This window comes from Muntiacus reevesi, chromosome 4 (genome assembly GCF_963930625.1).
Source record: "Muntiacus reevesi chromosome 4, mMunRee1.1, whole genome shotgun sequence".
Lineage (NCBI taxonomy): Eukaryota > Metazoa > Chordata > Mammalia > Artiodactyla > Cervidae > Muntiacus > Muntiacus reevesi.
Window position 1 is genome coordinate 106,743,469 of NC_089252.1, and position 18,179 is coordinate 106,761,647.

Below are 18,179 nucleotides of genomic sequence, written 5' to 3' on the forward strand. Positions count from 1 at the left end.
ACGAACAGAGGAGCCTGGCTGGCTAAAGTACTTGAGGTTGCAATGAGTTGGACTGACTGGGCAACTGAGCACTCCAAGCCCTCCTCGACTGGGCAGGGGGACATGGGGGCAGTGAATTGCTCTGGACACTGTGCCCCTCCCCCCGGCCTCACCAGGAGACCAAAGTCTAAGAGGCTCTGTGACTTGCCCAGGGCCACAGAGCCAGTCCCTATTTTTAGGGCTGTGCAGTCCAGTATTGTAGCCACTGGCCACATATGGCTGTTTACATTTAAATTCATTAAAATTGAACAAAATTTAAAATCCCATTGCTTAGGCACAGTAGCCACATTTCAAGTGTTTGACAGTCACGCGTGACCAGCGCTAGCTCATGGGACAGTGTGCATACAGAACATTTTCATCATCACAGAAAGATCTCTCAGTTCCACTCATCTCGAGAGTAAGTTCTCAGCTGTGGCTGCACACTAGACTCACCTGGAGAGCTTTTAAGAAACACCAGTGCCTGGCCCCACCTGCAGAGGTTCTGAACAGCAGCCAGGGCTGAGAACCACTGCTCTGAAGCCCTGTTCAAATTGTCTACTGGAAAGTTTTCTCCAGTGGAAATGGTTCAAATTGAATTTATACATTTTGTGAATGCCTGCATCCCTCTCCCAGCTCACGTGTGCAGAGCCAGGGTTGGGGATTGGGGCTCAGTTTTGTGGAATTCCCTCTCCACATAGTTGGGCTGCCTGGCCAGTTCCCCTCTCCCTGGACAATGTGAAATGGAGGTCCAGCATCTCTCATGGGGTTTCTTGAGGCTGTGGGATAGAGGTCATGCTTCATGTTTGTCATGCCTATGGGGTGTGGGTAGAAGTACTCAGAGGCATCCCTGTCTGGCTTGAGTGGATGGTGAGGAATGTGGCTACTGGCCAGCTCTGTGTCTTTCTAAAAACTGGCCCCAGAGTCCCCTGGGTGCACTGACCTTATCATCCCAGGAATTGTCGTGGCGACTCTAGTCATGCTACCCACTGTTTGCAACACGCAAGGGCAGGCTGAAGCTGTGTGCATACCCAGAGTGGCCACTGCTGCTAGATGGTGGAGCAGAGCTAGGCGAGGTTGAAGGCTGGGGACTCCATGGAACCTCTCCCCATTTTGGGGTGGGCCTCCCCTATAAGAAGGCTGACCTGCAGGAGGATGCCAGTTTCACAGTGGGTTCCCCTGAGGCCCAGAATTGCAATGGGTCTTCCTAGGGAGGGTCATCCTGCAGGGGTCACTCCCACAACAGGGAGACCTGCTACCAGAGCACCATCTATGAGCAGTCTCTTAGGTTGGTTCACCCCAACCTTAGGAGGGCCACATGTCCCTTGTGGCAGGGGGTCTGGGAGTGATGACAGGGTGAAAGGCTCCCCCTTACAGGGGCCCTGTGTGTGGGCTGTGTACCAGGACAGAGACATGTCTGCCATAGGGAGGCTTGGAAAAGAAGGTCTCTCTGAGCCTCCTCAACATGGAGATCCCCCCAACAACATTAAAACTCTTCCAACACTGAGCATCCCCTGCTCCCATGGAGTTTCCAGTCAGAAATGGGGTTCAGTCTGCTCCACCAGAACATGGGGCGTGGAGGCGCCAATCTTGGTTTATGGAGAGTGTGCTTGTGGTGGATCCTAGGTTGTCTGTGTGGTTTTGTCAGAGTTGACCTCTGCATTTTTATGGTGAGTAAATGAGCAAGAGTAGTGGGGCATCCTCAGTTCCTCCTCCCTGAGGTATAAGAATCGCAGACAGTGGGAGCTGGAAAGACCAGCGAGGATGAGTAAAATCTTCCACTGCCTCTCACTTTGAGCAAGTGTCACATTTAAAAATCATTTTCCCGAAGGATTTTATAAATGCAGTTTTGTACATTATGAACTCTTGTAGACCAGAGGTATTCTCTAACTACAACTGACAAAACCAAAACCACCACCCAGCAACAAGAATGAATGAACCTGTATGTGTAATAGATACAGTTTTCTGTATTTTTTTCCTCCTTAGTGTTTTCATTGTAAGTATTTGGCCAGTAGGCAAGAGAATAGCTGAGTAAGATGCAGGTGTTGATGGAAAAGCTTGAAAACTGTCATTTGGACAGCACTGAACAATTTTGGGATGTGTGTAAGTGATACTATACATGTTTTAAGGAGAATTTAGTAGTGTATAACTTAAGTGAGCCTGAACATTTCTAACATAGGAACCCCCTTCTAACATACAGGAACCAATTTTAAGCCAAATCACAGTGAAGTTAGGGTTAAAAAAATTGAAAGTGAAAAGTGAAGTTGCTCAGTCCTGCTGACTCTTTGCAACCCCAAGAATTGTAACCTGCCAGGCTCCTCTGTCCATGGGATTCTCCAGGCAAGAGTAGTGGAGTGGGTTGCCATTTCCTTCTTAGAGTTAAAATGTATCTATTTCTTGTGTTTGGCTCCAGACCTTCCAAGTCCAAAGAAGAGACTCACTCCTCCACATGCCAACTCCCCCTGCTGCCCCCTTCCCCGACCCACTGTCAATCTTTGAGTTCACTGCAGTGGGCTCTGGTATGCAGGTCCAGGCACACACCATCTTAGATATTTAGATATCATGAGAAACCTCAGGGCCTGGCCAAACCTTAATCAGTGTTTATGTTTTGTTTATGTTCATTTTTTTCAGTCATGTCTGAGACTCTTTATGACCCCATGGAATGCAGCACGCCAGGCTTCCCTGTCCTTCACAATCTCCTGGAGTTTGCTCAAACTCATGTCCATTGGATGGCATCGTTGATGCCATAGAACCATCTCATCTTCTGTCATCCCCTTCTCCTCCTGCCTTCAGTCTTTCCCAAAATCAGGGTCTTTTCCAGTGAGTCAGCTCTTCATGTCAGGTGGCCAAACTATTGGAGCTTCAGCTTCAGTATTCGTCCTTCCAATGAGTATTCAGGGTTGATTTCCTTTAGGATTGACTGGTTTGATCTCCTTGCTGTCCAAGGGACTCTCAAGAATTCTCCAGCAGCACAGTTCAAAAGCATCATTTCTTCAGTGCTTAGTATTCTTTGTGGTCCAACTCTCACATCCTCCATACATTACTACTAGAAAAACCATAGCTTTGACTATATGAAGTGATGTCTCTATATAAGCATATCACTATATGAAGTGATGCTTTTTAATACACTGTCTAGGTTTGTCATTGCTTTTTTTCCAAGGAGCAGGTGTCTTTTAATTTCATGGCTGCAGTCACCATCTGCAGTGATTTTGGAGCCCAAGAAAATAAAGTCTGTCACTGTTTGCATTTTTTACCCATCTATTTGCCATGAAGTGATAGGACCAGATGCTATGATCTTAGTTTCTTCAGTGTTGAGTTTTAAGCCAACTTTTTCGCTCTTCTGTTTCACCTTCTTCAAGAGAGTCTTTAGTTCCCCTTTGCTTTCTGCCATTAGGGTGGTGTCATCTGCACATCTGAGGTCATTGATATTTCTCCCTGCAATCTTGATTCCAGCTTGTGCTTCATCCAGCCCGTCATTTTGCATGATATACTCTGCATACGAGTTAAATAAGCAGGGTGACAATATACAGCCTTGTCATACTCCTTTCCCAATTTGGAACCAGTCTGTTGTTCCATGTCTGTTTCTGACTGTTGCTTCTTGACCTGTATATAGGTTTCTCAGGAGGCAGGTAAGGTGGTCTGGTATTCCCATCTCTTGAAGAATTTTTCACAGTTTGGTGGATCCACACAGTCAAAGGCTTTAATGAAGTCAATGAAGCAGAAGTTGTTTTTGTGGAATTCCCTGGCTCTTTCTATAATCCAGTGAATGTTGGCAATTTGATCTCTGGTTTCTCTGCCTTTTCTAAATCCATCAGGTACATCTGGAAGTTCTTGGTTCACGTATTGTTGAAACCTAGCTTGAAGGATTTTGAGCATTACCTTCTAGCATGTGAAATGGGTACAATTGTGCAGCAGTTTGAACATTCTTTGGCATTACCCTTATTTGGGATTGGAACGAAAACTGATCTTTTCCAGCCCTGTGGCCACTGCTGAGTTTTCCAAATTTGCTGGCATATTGAGTACAGCACTTTCACAGCATCATCTTTTAGGATTTGAAATAGCTCAGCTGGAATTCCCTCACCTCCACTAGCTTTGTTCATAGTGCTATGCTTCCTAAGGCCCACTTGACTTCACACTCCAGGATGTCTGGCTCGAGGTGAGTGATCACACCATCGTGGTTATCTGGGTCATGAAGATCTTTTTTGTATAGTTCTGTGTTATTCTTGCCACCTCATCTTAATCTCTTCTGCTTCTGTTAGGTCCATACCACTTCTCTCCTTTATTATGCCCATCTTTGCATGAAATGTTCCCTGGGGTATCTCTAGTTTTCTTTGACGAGATCTCTAGTCTTTCCTATTCTATTGTTTTCCTTTATTTCTTTGCATTGCTCACATAAGGCTTTCTTGCTATTCTTTGGAACTCTGCATTCAGATGGGTATATCTTTCCTTTTCTCCTTTGCCTTTAGCTTCTCTTCTTTTCTCAGCTGTTTTGCCTTTTTGCATTTCTTTTTCTTGGGGTTGGTTTTGATCACCACCTCCTGTACAGTGTCATGAACCTCCATCCATATTTGTTCTGGCACTCTATCAGATCTAATCCCTTGAATATATTTATCACTTCCACTGTATAATCATAAGGGATTTGATTTAGGTCATACCTGAATGGCCTAGTGATTTTCCCTGCTTTCTTCTATTTAAATCCGAATTTTGCAATATGGAGTTCATGATCTGAGTTACAGTCAGCTCGCGGTCTTTTTTTTTTTTTTTTCTGACTATATAGAGCTTCTCCATCTTTGGCTGCAAAGAATATAGTCAATCTGATTTCAGTATTGATCATCTGGTGATGTCCATGTGTAGAGTCCTTTCCTGTTGTGGGAGGAGAGTGTTTGCTATGACCAGTATGTTCTCTTGACAAAACTTTGTTAGCCTTTGCCCTGCTTCATTTTAAATATGGACAATCCATACTTCACCAGAGAGGTGATGGAAGATTCACAAATCTTGAAAAATGTCCAGTCTAGATTAGGCCCAGCTTGGGGTGGGGGTGGGGGTGGGGGCGCGCGTCTAAGGACAGCAGAAAGTGAGCAAGGACGGCCTCTGGTGGACAGGTCCCTCCATTGTTTCCTCTTTTTAAACTGGTATTGTAATTTACATCGGGTACTCAGCGCTGAGGGTCCTGAGAAGGCCAGGCTGCGAAACACCCTCTCATATCACAAACTGGGAAACTGAGGTCCACAGAGCAGGGTTCCTTTTTCCCCGAGGTCACACAGCGAATCAGGGCAAGAACTGAGAATATATCCCAGGACTTTCGACTCCACGGATGTGATTCCGAGCGACTAGTGTTCTTTTAAACAGACACTTGTTTTAAGCGCGTTCGGAGGAGCGAACCACTTAAAGAATTCCTGAAGGGCGAATAATTGGCTCTGAATGGGGTACTGAGAAAAAAGCCGGCCTCGCGGGCGCTTTTAGAGAACACAAGCATATCAAGCCACACCCTCTACTTCCGGGATCCTTAAAGCGTTGGCTTTGGGTGGTTAATCCCGGCCCCACCCTCGTGACATTTTGGGAAATGTAGTCCTGGTACCCTCCAGACACAAGGATGAGGTCCGTCTAGGAACTGCAATCCCACAAGGCTCTGTTCATGGTCTTTTTAGCCTGGCTACGGGTCGGTGGGGGAACACTTTATTCCTGAAATTTTTAATTTCTCAGGGGAAATGTGTGACGGTGGACAGAGGCATTTGGCGGCGCCGTCCGTAGGTTGCCTGGCCAGGTGGCGCTAGACGCAGAGACAGTGGACCCGGCCTTACAGCTTTCCTTCGGGTCGACGGGCAAAAGCCTGAGGAGCCGCGTCTCCTTTAACCGCGGTGGGCGGGGCGAGGTGAAGAGACCCGCGTTGCTATTGGCGGCGGTTGGGGGCGCGGAAACTGAACGCGCCGCAACGGCAGCCGCCGCTCCTTCACGCTCCTCAGGCGCCTTGGGCGCCCCCGGCCCCGCCATGACCGCGCCCTGCCCGGTAAGTTTCTGTCAGCGGCGGCCGCCGGGGCTTTAGTCTCTCCGCGGGGACAGTGGGCGCCTAGCCGGACGCGGGCTTCCGAGCCGGTCCTCTCTGGCCCTAGGTTTCGGTCGGTGCAGGCGGTGCTGAGTTCGGCCACCTGGTGAACGCCTTTTGCGAGCCAGGCCCTGTTCGCGCTGCCGGGGCTAACAAACCAGTAGACTCTGCCCTCGGGTTTTGCTTCCTAGCTGGGCAGACACTAGTACGGCCTGACTGGAGGTGTGACTTGGGGTCAGTGCCGGGCCTCTCTAGTTTCATTCTCCGTTTCCCTGAGCAGTGGGTGGCTGAATGGGGGGCTTGTTGAGAGTGTACCTATTCCCTGTGTGGGAACAGCTCGGCCCCCCGGGACGCCTGCGTCAGTGTGACAGGCTGCCCTCTCTCAGCCCCAGTTCCTTCCAGAGGCCTGCCAGATACTCTCTGGCTGGCTTGTGAAAGTCAGTGACGCTGAGTGGTGGCTTGTTGGCTTTCTTAGGTGTCTGGGCACGTGAGCCGAGGGCGCAGCCTGGGAAGCAGCCTGGGAAGCAGGCCTTTTGACCCTTAATGGTGTCTCTCCCCCCCCACCCCCCCAATATATAAACCTTTTTTGGGGGAAATGAGAAACCAGCAAGCCTGTGGCATTGGAAGAGAGGGTGCTGGGAGATTTCAGGGGTCCGCTGGCTCGGGGCAAATCTGACCGTGCCCTCGAGGGGGTAGTGTTTTACCCGTGTTCTTTCTAAGAAACTCAGGTGGAGCCGTTTCTGCCCCGTTCCCCGCCCTCCCCCAGCTGTCGTTCCCTCTCTAGGTCGAAAGGCAGGTGTGTTGGGGGTGGAGCGGGGCAAGGGGGACGGGAACCTTTGTTCTGGTTACAACTCTTTGGAGTCCTTGCTCTGCACCAAGGACGGGTTTTCCCCCAAGAGGAGGTTTTGCTGGGCTCCCTGGTCCCCCCAAAATGCTTCTTTGAGGTTACTGATATTTGGGGTAGGGAGAGATTTTTGCGTGGCTGGGGTATAACTCTCCAACATGAATTGCTGTTGGATGGAGAAGTCTCTGGAATATTATCGCCGTGTCTTCCTAAGCTACAACTTCTATGATGCTGGGTGGAGTGGAGCTGATGGTAAAGCCTCAGGGACTTGTTCAGGGTGGACCTTCGGTTTTTCTAGTTAGTCCACAGTGGAATTGAGGGTATGGGATCCGATTCTTGAGATGGGAGTTGCTGAAAGTTCCCGTTTTCTCTCCTTGGGTCTTTTAAATAATAACTTGGATGAGATGTTATTCACATACTATAAAATTCACCCTTCTGAAGTGTAAAATTCAGTGGCTTTTAGTACTCTCACAGTATTGTGTAAGCATTATTGTGTTTCCAGAACATTTTGATTACCCCAAAGAGAAACCTGTACCCATTAAAGCAGTTGCTCTCCTTCTTCCCCACTCCCCCTGCATCCCCTCCCTTCGGCCCCTTCAGTCCCTGTCAGCCACGAGTCTATTTTCTGTCTTTATTCTGGACACTTCATATAAATGGACTCAGACCAAATGTGGCCTCTGGTGTCTTTCACTTATAGCATAATGTTTTCAAAGCTGTACATATTTCCATTTCGTGACTGAATAAATATCCTGTTGTATGGATGTACCACCTGTCGTTTATCCATTTATCTGTTGATGAACAGTAGGTTTTTCCACTTTGTGCTATTATGATTAATACTGCTGTGAATGTTTCTATACAAGCTTAAGTGTGAGAATGCTTTCAATTCTTAGGGGTATTAACCTACAGTTGCTGGGTCATTTGATAATTCTGTGTTTAAGTTTTTAAAAAATTATTTATTTTTGTCTTTGGCTGTGCTGGGTGTTCATCGCTGTGCCGGGTGTTCATGGCTTTAGTTGCGGTGAGCGAGAGCTATTCTTCCTTTCCTCATGAGGGCTTCTCAGTTTGGTGCTGAGCACAGCGTGGGCTTCACTCGTTGCCACACGTGTGCTCAGTAGTTGGGGCTTGAGGGCTCTAGAGCACTGGCTCAGGGGTTGTAGCACACAGGCTTATTTGCTCTGTGGCATTGGAATCTTACTGGACTAGGGGTCAAACCCATGTCCCCTGCATTGGTAGTCAGATTCTCAACCACTGGACCACCAGGGAAGTCCTATGTTTAACTTTTTAAGAAACTACCAGATTGTTTTCTATAGTGAGCGTTTTTCCTTTTTTTTAAAAGATTTATTTTTGTCTGTGCTGGATCCTCATTGTTGCATGCAGGCTTTCTTTAGTTGCTGAGATTGGGGGCTACTCTGTGGCGGTGCTTGGGCTTCTCGTTGCGGAGCACAGGCTCCAGGGCACACAAGCTTCAGTAGTTGCAGCAGGTAGGCTCAGGAGTTATGGTTCCTGGGCTCTAGAGTACAGAATCAGTAGTTGTGGCACATGGGCTTAGTTGCTTGTCCGCGTGTGGGATCTTCCCGGAGCAGGGATCAAACCTGTGTTGCCTACATTGCAGGGTGGACTCTTAACCACTGACCACTAGGGAAACACCCTTCTTTTCTTATACGTTATTTTTATTTAAAAAATTTTATTAATTTAACTGATTAACGTATTTTGGGTTGTGCTGTGTCTTATTGCTGCACTTGAGCTTTCTCTAGTTGCTGTGAGCACCGGCTCCTCTCTAGTTGCGTTGCACAGGCTTCTCATTGCGGTGGCTTCTCCTGTTGCTCTAGGTGCGTGGGCTCAGTAGTTGTGCATCGGCTTAGTTGCTGTGCAGGATGTAGGATCTTACCAGACTAGGGGTTGAACCTCTGTCCCTGCTTTGGTAGGCAGATTCTTAACCACTGGATCATGAGAGAAGTCCTTTTTTTTTTTTTTTTTAAATAATATTTTGTCTATTCTGGCTGTTTTATGTTTTATATGCATTTTAGGATTAGCTTGTGAATTTCTGCCAAACAAAAAGAAGGCATCTGAGATATTTATGAGAGTCTATTGACTCTCTTTAGATCAACTTGAGTATTTCACCTTAATATTAAGTTATCCAAACTATGGACATGTGATGTCTTTCCATTTATCTGGATCTTTTTAAAAAATTAATTTATTTTTAAATGAAATAAGGATAAATATTTTTAATGACGAAAGGTATGATTCACAAACAAGATAGTCATCATAAACCATTAGACACCTAATAACAAGAAGCAAACATAAAGCAAAAATCGAAGAAACAAAGGGAAAAGAAAAAATATATATAATCATTGTGAGATATGTTAACATTTCTCTGATACTATTTTATCAAGGCAGAAAAAATAGCATCTTGAATGATGTCATTAATAATTTAAATATAATAAATTTCTATTTATATTAATTTAATCTTACATCCTACTTAATCTTACATCCTACACAAATATATTTAAAATTTTGTATCTCATACATAGGACATTTTAAAAAACTGGCTAAAAGATAAACATCACTAAATTTCAAAAAATAGAATTTTTTTTGTGATTCAGTTATACATATACACATACTATTTTTGAAATTATTTTTATTATGTTATTACAAAATATTGATTATAATTCCCTGTAGAGTGCTATACAATAAACCTTTGTTGCTTGTTGCATATCTTTTTAAAAAATTAGATACATTGCATTACGTTTCATACTAAGTCAAACAAGTGGAATCAAAATGTCATAAATTTTTTAGTTAGGCAAAAATTCCTAAGTTTTCTAAAACATATATGTGTATTATTTATTATTTGTATACAAGAGCTTTTCTACTACACCTGATAACTTGATAAAGGCTTGAGAAAAACATCAAAAAATGAAAGAGTTGAAGAAATTGGAAAACATAAACTAAATGACATGGGAGCACTGAATATGAAATAGAATAAGTGAAACAAACTAGAAAAAACTCATAAATTTTCTTCTATATATATTATGCATTTGTATATATTTATATATATGTATACGAAAGATTTTCACTGTACTTGATAAAGGCTTCAGAAAGAACATTAAAAAAAAAGAGAGATGGAGAAACTGGAGAACATAAACTGAATGAAATGGGAGCACTGAATATGAAATAGAAAAGTGAGACAAACCAGATAGAAATAATAGATCATCATATAGTTCAGTTCAGTTGTGTCCGACTCTTTGCGACCCCATGGACTGCAGCACACCAGGCTTCTCTGTCCATCACTAACTCCCGGAGCTTGCTCAAACTCATGTCCATCGAGTTGGTGATGCCATCCAACCACCTCATCCCGTGTCACCCACTTTTCCTCCTGCCCTCAATCTTTCCCACCATCAGGGTCTTTTCTAAGGAGTCACTTCTTTGCATCAGGTGACCAAAGTATTTGAGTTTCAACTTCAGATTCAGTCCTTCCAATGAATACTCAGGACTGATTTCCTTTAGGCTTGACTGGTTCGATCTCATTGCAGTCCAAGGGACTCTACACCACAGTTCAAAAGCATCGATTCTTCAGTGCTCAGCCTCTTTTATGGCCCAGCTCTCACATCCATACATGACTACTGGAAAAACCATAGCTTTGACTAGACGTACTTTTGTCAGCAAAGTAATGTCTCTGCTTTTTAAAATGCTCTCTAGGTTGGTCATAGGTTTTCTTCGAAGGAGCAAGTGTCCTTTAATTTCATGGCTGCAGTCACCACCTACAGTGATTTTGGAGCCCAAGAAAATAGTCTGTCATTGTTTCTGTTGTTTTTCCATCTATTTGCCATGAAGTGATGGAAATTTTTTTTGTTTTTTTGAATGTTGAGTTTTAAGCCAGCTTTTTCACTTCCTCTTTCACTTTCTTCAAGAGGCTCTTTAGTTCTTCTTCACTTTCTGCCATAAGGTTGGTGTCATCTGTGTATCTGAAGTTATTGATGTTTCTTCCTGCAGTCTTGATTCCAGCTTGTGCTTCATCAAGTTTGACATGTCACGTGATGTACTCTGCATATCAGTTAAATCATCAGGGTGACAGTACACAGCCTTGACATACTTGTTTCCCAGTTTGGAACCAGTCTGTTGTTCCGTGTTCGGTTCTAACTGTTCCTTCTTGACCTGCATACAGATTTCTCAGGATGTAGGTAAGGTGGTCTGGTATTCCCATCTCTTGAAACACAGTTTGCTGTGATCTGCACAGTCAAAGTCTTTCACATAATCAATAAAGTAGAAGTAGATGTTTTCCTGGGATTCTGTTGCTTTTTCTATGATCCAGTGGATGTTGGCAATTTGATCTCTGGTTCCTCTGCCTTTTCTAAAAGCAGCTTGAACATCTGGAAATTCATGGTTCATGTACTGTTGAAGCCTGTCTTGGAGAATTTGGAGCATTACTTAGCTAGCATGTGAGATGAGTGCAATTGTGTGGTAGTTTGAACATTCTTTGGCATTGCCTGTCTTTGGAATTGGAGTGAAAACTGACAAAACAAGGTCATATAATCCAGTTATTTTTAAATATGACTGCTCATTAGAAACATCTGGAGTTCTGGAGAGAAAAAGCGCTACCTGAGCATTTGTGTTTTTCAAAAAATTTCAAAGTAATTCTGATATGCATCTGGATTTTACAGGTTTTTCTATTAGATCCTAATTTGGTGGTAGAGTTCTATTATTTTTCTGCTGACCAGTCATGATACAATGGTATTACGTGAGTAATCATTACATAATCACATTAGTGAAAGATGTTTATGAGTTTTCACCATCAATAGCCCGACAAAAACAAATGATAATTACAGTTGCAAGCCATATGGGAACATGATTAACTTAACAAACAATATAAAATAATTACTTAGAGTTTGTGGCGGGGGTGTTGGTCAAGCAGACCAACATTTACCAATGTGGTAAATGGAAGTGCATACATACCCTTGATTTCATCCACCCAGTCAGTCTGTGTCTTTTGGTTGGTGCATTTGATTACTGTGTGTCTTGGTGTGTTCCTCCTTGGGTTTCTCCTGCCTGGGACTCTCTGTGCTTCCTAGGCTTGATTGACTATTTCCTTTGCCATGTTAGGAAAGTCTTCAGATAATCTCTCTTCAAATAATTTCTCAGGTCCTTTCTCTCTTCTCCTTCTGGGATTCCTATAATACAAATGTTTGTGCGTTTAATGTTGTCCCAGAGGTCTCTTAGGTTGCCTTTCTTTTCATTCTTGTTTCTGTATTGTGTTCTGTGGCAGTGATTTCCACCATTCTGTCCTCAGATCATTTATCGGTTCTTCTGCCTCATTTATTCTGCAATTAATTCCTTCCAGTGTATTATGCATCTCTGTCCTTTAGTTCTTCTACTTCTTTGACAAACATTTCTTGGATCTTCTTAATCTTTGCCTCCATTCTTTTCCCGAGATCCTGAATCATCTTTACTGTCATTGTTCTGATTTCTTTTTCTGTAAGGTTGCCTGTCTCCCCTGCATTTAGTTTTTTTCTGGGGTTTTGTCTTGTCCCTTTACCTGGGACATACCTTTCTGCTTTTTCATCATGATTAACTTTCTGTAATGTGGGTTTTGTTTTAGTTACTGTGGGACTGTGCTTCTTCTTGCTTCTGACTGCCCTCTAATGGTGGAGGCTAAGAGGCTTGTGTAAGCTTCCTGATGGGAGGGACTGGTGATGGGAAAAACTGGGTCTTGCTTTGGTGGGCAGGACCTTGCTCAGTAAAGCTTTGTAATCCTATTACCTGCTGATGGGTGGGGTTGTGCTCCTTCCCCTTGGATGTTTGGCCTGAGGGGACCCAGCCCTGGGGTCTATAATCAAGTTAATGGTGACCTCCAAGAGGCTTTACCCCAAGGGGAACCTTCCCAGACTGCTGCTTCCAGTGCCCCAGTCCCTGTGGTGTGCTCCTCCTGAGGCCCTCCAACACTAGCAGATAGTTTTGGTTCAGTCTCCTGTGGTGTCATTGCTCCTTTTCTGAGTCTTGGTTTTATTTTGTTTTGTTTGTGACCTCCAAGACTGAAGTCTCTATTTGCCCCAGTCCTGTGTAAGTCTTGTAGTAAAATCCCACTGGCCTTCAAGGTCAGATTCCTTGGGGATTCCCAGTCCCTTTGAGGGATCCCCAGGTGGGACGCCTGATGTGGAGTTCACAACAGTGGGAAAACTTCTCTGGTATTACTGTTCTCCAGTTTGTGTGTCACCTACCCAAGGAGTATGGGATTTGATTTTATCGTGATTGTGCCCCTCCAAGTGTCTCGTCTTGGCTTCTTTGTCTCTGAATGTGGGATACCTTTTCTGGTAGGTTCCAGCATCCTCCTGTCGATGATTGTTCAACAGCTAGTTGTGATTTTGCTGTTCCTGCAGGAGGAGATGAGCACACAGACTTTTACTCTGTCTTGAACTGGAACCTCTTATCTAGGTCTCCTCCTACTTTTTTCAGTGATTTTTTTTAGTTCTCACTGTGTTTTGCACATCTTTTGTTAAGTTATTCCTAAGTTTTTTCTTTATGTATCCTAAATGGAATTGTTTTCATACTTTTATTTTTCACAGTGTTCATTGTTGATAAACTTGATTTTTGTCTATTTTGTATCCTGTAACCTTGCTGAACTTGTTCATTATAATAGTCTTTTAGTGATTCCTTAGAATTTTCCTATATAAGGGATCATACCTTGAGCATTTTTAAACCCTCCTGGTTGTTCTAGGAAGTGTCTTGGACCTAGGGAAGCCCCTTTCTCATCCAGGCTTCACACATTTGACCCTGGCTCTCCCTCAGGAGGACCCCTCGCTGGAGAGACATTTTAAGGGCCATCGAGATGCAGTCACCTCTGTGGACTTCAGTTTCAACACAAAGCAACTGGGTAAGAGGAGACATTTTGGCCTGAGAAGGTCGAGTTTCTGCCTGGGAGGTGTGGCACGGGGGGAGCAGGGCACAGTAACTCAGGTGCTTTCTCTAGACCTATAGCCTGCTTCAGCCAGCCAGTGCTCTGGGCACTAGGCTTTATGAGTTCCATTCTGCACGTGGAGTGTGAGGCTCAGAGAGGTTGGGGACCTTGCTAAGATCATACAGCCTTTGAGAGTAGGACCTAGTTTTGGACTTTTCCCTCTACACCCCATCTACCTCTGAGGTCTGGCCTCAGAATGGCCCTAAACAATAGCATTTTCCTTGGGTCGTTACTGATTCTGCTGTCCACAGTGCCATGGGCACGCCTTCTTATTGAAGATGCCCACCAGTGAGAAAGCTGTGGAGCAGCGCCGGGTATGCCCTTCCCCCCTCTGCCCTTATGCTGCAGCTGAGTGCCCCCTTCTTGACCACTTGAGGGTTCATACATGGCTGTCATGGCTGCAGTTTTCTTGTTTCTATGGATGAGCTTCCCCTTTCTCGCCATCATCAAGATCTCCTGCCGGAGACTGCTGGTTTCATGATACACTGGAGGTTAAAAGGGAACCAGAGTCATTTGGGGTCTGTTTTGGGGCCCTTCTGATGGATCCTCTTAACAGTAATGAGCCCACTGGGTTGAGCTGGCTCTCGAGTTTTAGGAGGACTTGCTCTCTAGAGCCTCAGAGTGTGTCTCTGGGGAGACCTGGGACCTTTGCAGCCCAGGGCTGGCTTGTGATGGACTTCTCTTCAGCTGGTTCCTATGTGGACCTGCTGCCTGGAGAGTCAACAGGCCATACATAGGCTCTCCACACCCCCGCTCAGCAGTCACTGGAGGTGTGACTGTGAAGACGGGGAAGATGGAGCTGGCTGTGACACTGAGTTTCCCTGCTGCCCACCCTGCCCCAGCTCCTGGTGGAGGCTCCAGCCTGCTCGAGCTGAGGGTCATGTGTCCACTCTCTCCTCAGCCAGTGGCTCCATGGACTCGTGCCTTATGGTGTGGCACATGAAGCCCCAGTCACGTGCCTACCGATTTGCTGGCCACAAGGACGCTGTAACCTGTGTGAACTTTTCCCCTTCGGGACACCTGCTTGCTTCTGGCTCCCGTGACAAGACTGTCCGCATATGGGTACCCAATGTGTGAGTTAAAGATGGGAAGGGGCTTGTCTGAGTCTTGGCCCTGGTACTGGACTGGTCACAGTAGGATGTCTGCCTCACTTCCGAGGGGGTGCCGTTAGAAGCTGGGGCTTCAGTCAGGGCCCTCCCCTCAGGGTCAGCAGGGAGATTCTGGGCTGACCCCAGCCATCCTGGGAGGATCCCACCTGATGCTGCTTGCACGTGGGTGTGGTGGGCAGGGGTTCTGCTCCTGTGGGGGAGGCTGTTGCTTCCCTTTTTGGGGACTGGGGTACTCAGGCCTGGATTGACTTTGGGAGGGTCCTGAGGAGTGGGGAGAGCTTTTATGTGCCCTTAATGGGTTTATGGATTTCCTGACTCTGGATACCCATCCTTGCAGCAAAGGCGAGTCAACTGTGTTTCGTGCACACACGGCCACAGTGAGGAGTGTCCATTTCTGCAGCGATGGCCAGTCCTTCGTGACAGCCTCCGATGACAAGACAGTCAAGGTGTGGTCAACTCATCGCCAGAAATTCCTGTTCTCCCTGAGCCAGCATATCAACTGGGTCCGCTGTGCCAAGTGAGTGTAGTCCTACCTGGAGATTGTTGGAGAGACCCCAGGGGTTGGGGGTACAGAAAAGATGCCAGGTGCCATCATCCTGACCTTGAACAAGTTACTTAGCTACTCTTTACTTTTCCCGAGCTTCAACATCCTTATCTGTGAATAAGAACATTAATAGTTCTCACATTGTAAGCTGTCAAAGTTTCACCGAGCTAATGCATGAGTTAGCCAGTTGCTGGCCACAATCGACCCCCAACATCTGTGCTGACGCAGCCCAAAGTGGGTCATCAGGGGCCATTATTAGCAAGAGCAACAACAAGATAACGTCATACCATCTCTAGATATTTTTTTCTAACTCCTCATGGCAGTCTTGCAAGTTGGTGGCTTCGTTGCCATTTTGCAGATGAGGAACCTGAGGTTCAGAGCAGTGCAGTATCTTGCACTTCAACACAGAGAGTAAGTGGCGGAGCTGGGCTTAGAAGCTGGGTCCCTGGCACTGAGGCTTGCCTCCTTAGCTCTTGGATGCTCTGCTTCTCAGAGGTGGGTTTTGCTGCAGAGCTGCCTGATGGGGGCCCAGGCTTCTGATGGGGTTGGTCTGGAAGCTGGTTTTCCTTTTGGTACGGGGGCCAGTACTGTGGGGGAGGGGCCAGGTTATGAAAGTACTTTTCAAGGCCTAAAAGCTGCAGACACAGCTATGCCTACTTCTGGCTTATTCTGTTTATTTCAACAGATCTCACGTGTCAAATCTCTGTGCTCCAGAGGAAGAGGTTGGGGTGTCTGGGGACACCAGGAAACCATGGGAGTCAGAGATTGAAACTGTTGACCTGTGCTCTTCTGGGGACCCCATGAAGTTGCTTGTTCTCTAGGGCACTCGGTTCTCTGTCCTGGGAGGTCCCTGGCTGTTGTGAGAGGCCCTCACCGTTGAGCTCCTGAGAGTAGGAGGAGCCTGGCCAGCAATTGAGTGTTGAACTCATACCAGGCCTTTGGTGGTGGGTCTCCAAAACCTCGATCCTTTTAGGTTGGCATCTGGTTTTGCTGACCCGTTCTCAGAGTCACATATGGACTCAGGGCATCTGGGGACAGGATAACGATGTCCATAGTGAGCTTTGGGTCACTTTGATGCTACAACATCAGAGTCAGCATACATGTTGCCATGTGCAGTGTTGGTCATCCCTTGGGGGTGACATCTTACCTGCTCACCAGAAGGTGGGCACCCTTCTGGCCCATCTTACAGAGAAAAGAGCATTTGCCCTGGATCACTCAGGGTCAAAGCAGGGTGTGTGGCCCCAGTGCATTCCTGTGCTGGGCAGCTCAAGAAGAGTGACTGGAAGGTGGTGTGTGGCACCTGTGATGTCTGTTGATTGGTGGTATGTCTCCTGTCACCCTGGTTCAGGTTCTCCCCGGATGGGCGGCTCATCGTATCCGCCAGTGATGACAAAACTGTCAAACTGTGGGACAAGACCAGCCGGGAGTGTGTCTACTCGTACTGTGAGCATGGCGGGTAAGTTCCTAGATCCTCTCTACCACCTGTAGGCCCTGGGGAACAGCACAGACTAGGGCATGAAAAGGCCTTAGGAGCCTCCGGTGGTGGCATTTGGGGCCCACAGCCATGTCTCTGCTGCTCCCTGGCTCTGCATCTTTTCGTGTGTGTGTGTGTGTGTGTGTGTGTGTGTGTGTGTGAGAGTGTGAGAGAGAGAGAGAGAGAGAGAGAGAGAGAGAGAAAGGTTCTGCCTCATTCCCATCCCCATGAACAATAAGAGGCTTAACCTCAAGGCATGAAACTCTTGGGGCTCTCTCTTCCTTTCATTTTCTAGTTCTCAGAATTGTGGCACGTCTGTCTGAAGAGGTTGAACCCAGACCCCCAAAAGGATGTTAGTATGTTCTCCTCGGTGACGACTTTATAAATGAAAGACTATTCAGGTTCTTGTGGCAGATGGTGGCTGTTTGTATTGTGTGGCATCACTGAGAGAGGAGCCTGTGTTTTGAGCAGGAACTCACCTGATCTGGGTCCCCGAATGAACCCCAGCTTCTGCCCCCAGTAGGCTGAGACCCCCACGTCACGGCCCCTCCTGAGGCCACAGTACCATCCTGGGTGTCACATATGAGTCTGTTGAGGGCCCTAAGCTTGTCTCCTAGGAATAGGTGAGCAGAGGATTTGGAACCTGCTGGCCCCTCTTATCTGGGCCTCAGTTGTCAGGGCCTGCCCGGCCTCTGGCTCAGGTTGGGGCACCAGCTCTGACTGAAAGCCTGCAAGCAGCTGGCTGACCTTTGGTCTGAAGAGCAGTGTCTCTGCTCGAATTTAGAGGTTTGTGCTGAGACTTGCTTCTGGAAGTCCCCCTCAGGTCACTCCTAGCTCTTTCCTCACCCTCTCTCTCCTTTCTGCCTTCCCTTGGCCGCCCGGTAAAGACACAGGGCAGCAGGGAGGTGTTCTGCGCTGAGGGAATGGCATGAGCAGATGTGCGGGCATGGGGAAGTGCTCGACGTTTTGGAGTCTGTTCTGAGTCAGGTCAGGCCTCCTAGAGCACTCGGTGGCCCCCTCTTTCCAGCTTTGTCACCTACGTGGACTTCCACCCCAGTGGTACGTGCATCGCTGCTGCCGGCATGGACAATACAGTGAAGGTGTGGGACGTGCGGACTCACCGGCTCTTACAGCACTATCAGTGTGAGTGTCCCCGAGGGGCTGATGCGGGGCTGTGCTGCGCCAGCTGTCTAGCTCAGGG

General features: G+C 46.6%; 1 protein-coding gene across 3 annotated transcripts in view; it reads left to right on the forward strand.

Annotated features, from left to right (window-relative positions):
- POC1A (POC1 centriolar protein A) overlaps positions 1–18,179 on the forward strand; it is a 120,743-nt gene that overhangs the window by 40,885 nt on the left and 61,679 nt on the right. The window contains exons 1-6 of one of the 3 annotated variants that reach the window (XM_065933564.1): positions 5,694–6,022; positions 13,683–13,767; positions 14,753–14,924; positions 15,298–15,477; positions 16,853–16,960; positions 18,006–18,121. In XM_065933564.1, coding sequence (XP_065789636.1) covers positions 6,005–6,022; positions 13,683–13,767; positions 14,753–14,924; positions 15,298–15,477; positions 16,853–16,960; positions 18,006–18,121 — 679 coding nt within the window. In that variant the 5' untranslated portion in view covers positions 5,694–6,004. Of the gene's footprint in view, positions 1–5,693; positions 6,023–13,611; positions 13,768–14,752; positions 14,925–15,297; positions 15,478–16,852; positions 16,961–18,005; positions 18,122–18,179 lie in introns of those variants that run through there. The other 2 variants (XM_065933565.1, XM_065933566.1) reach the window with 2 other exon arrangements.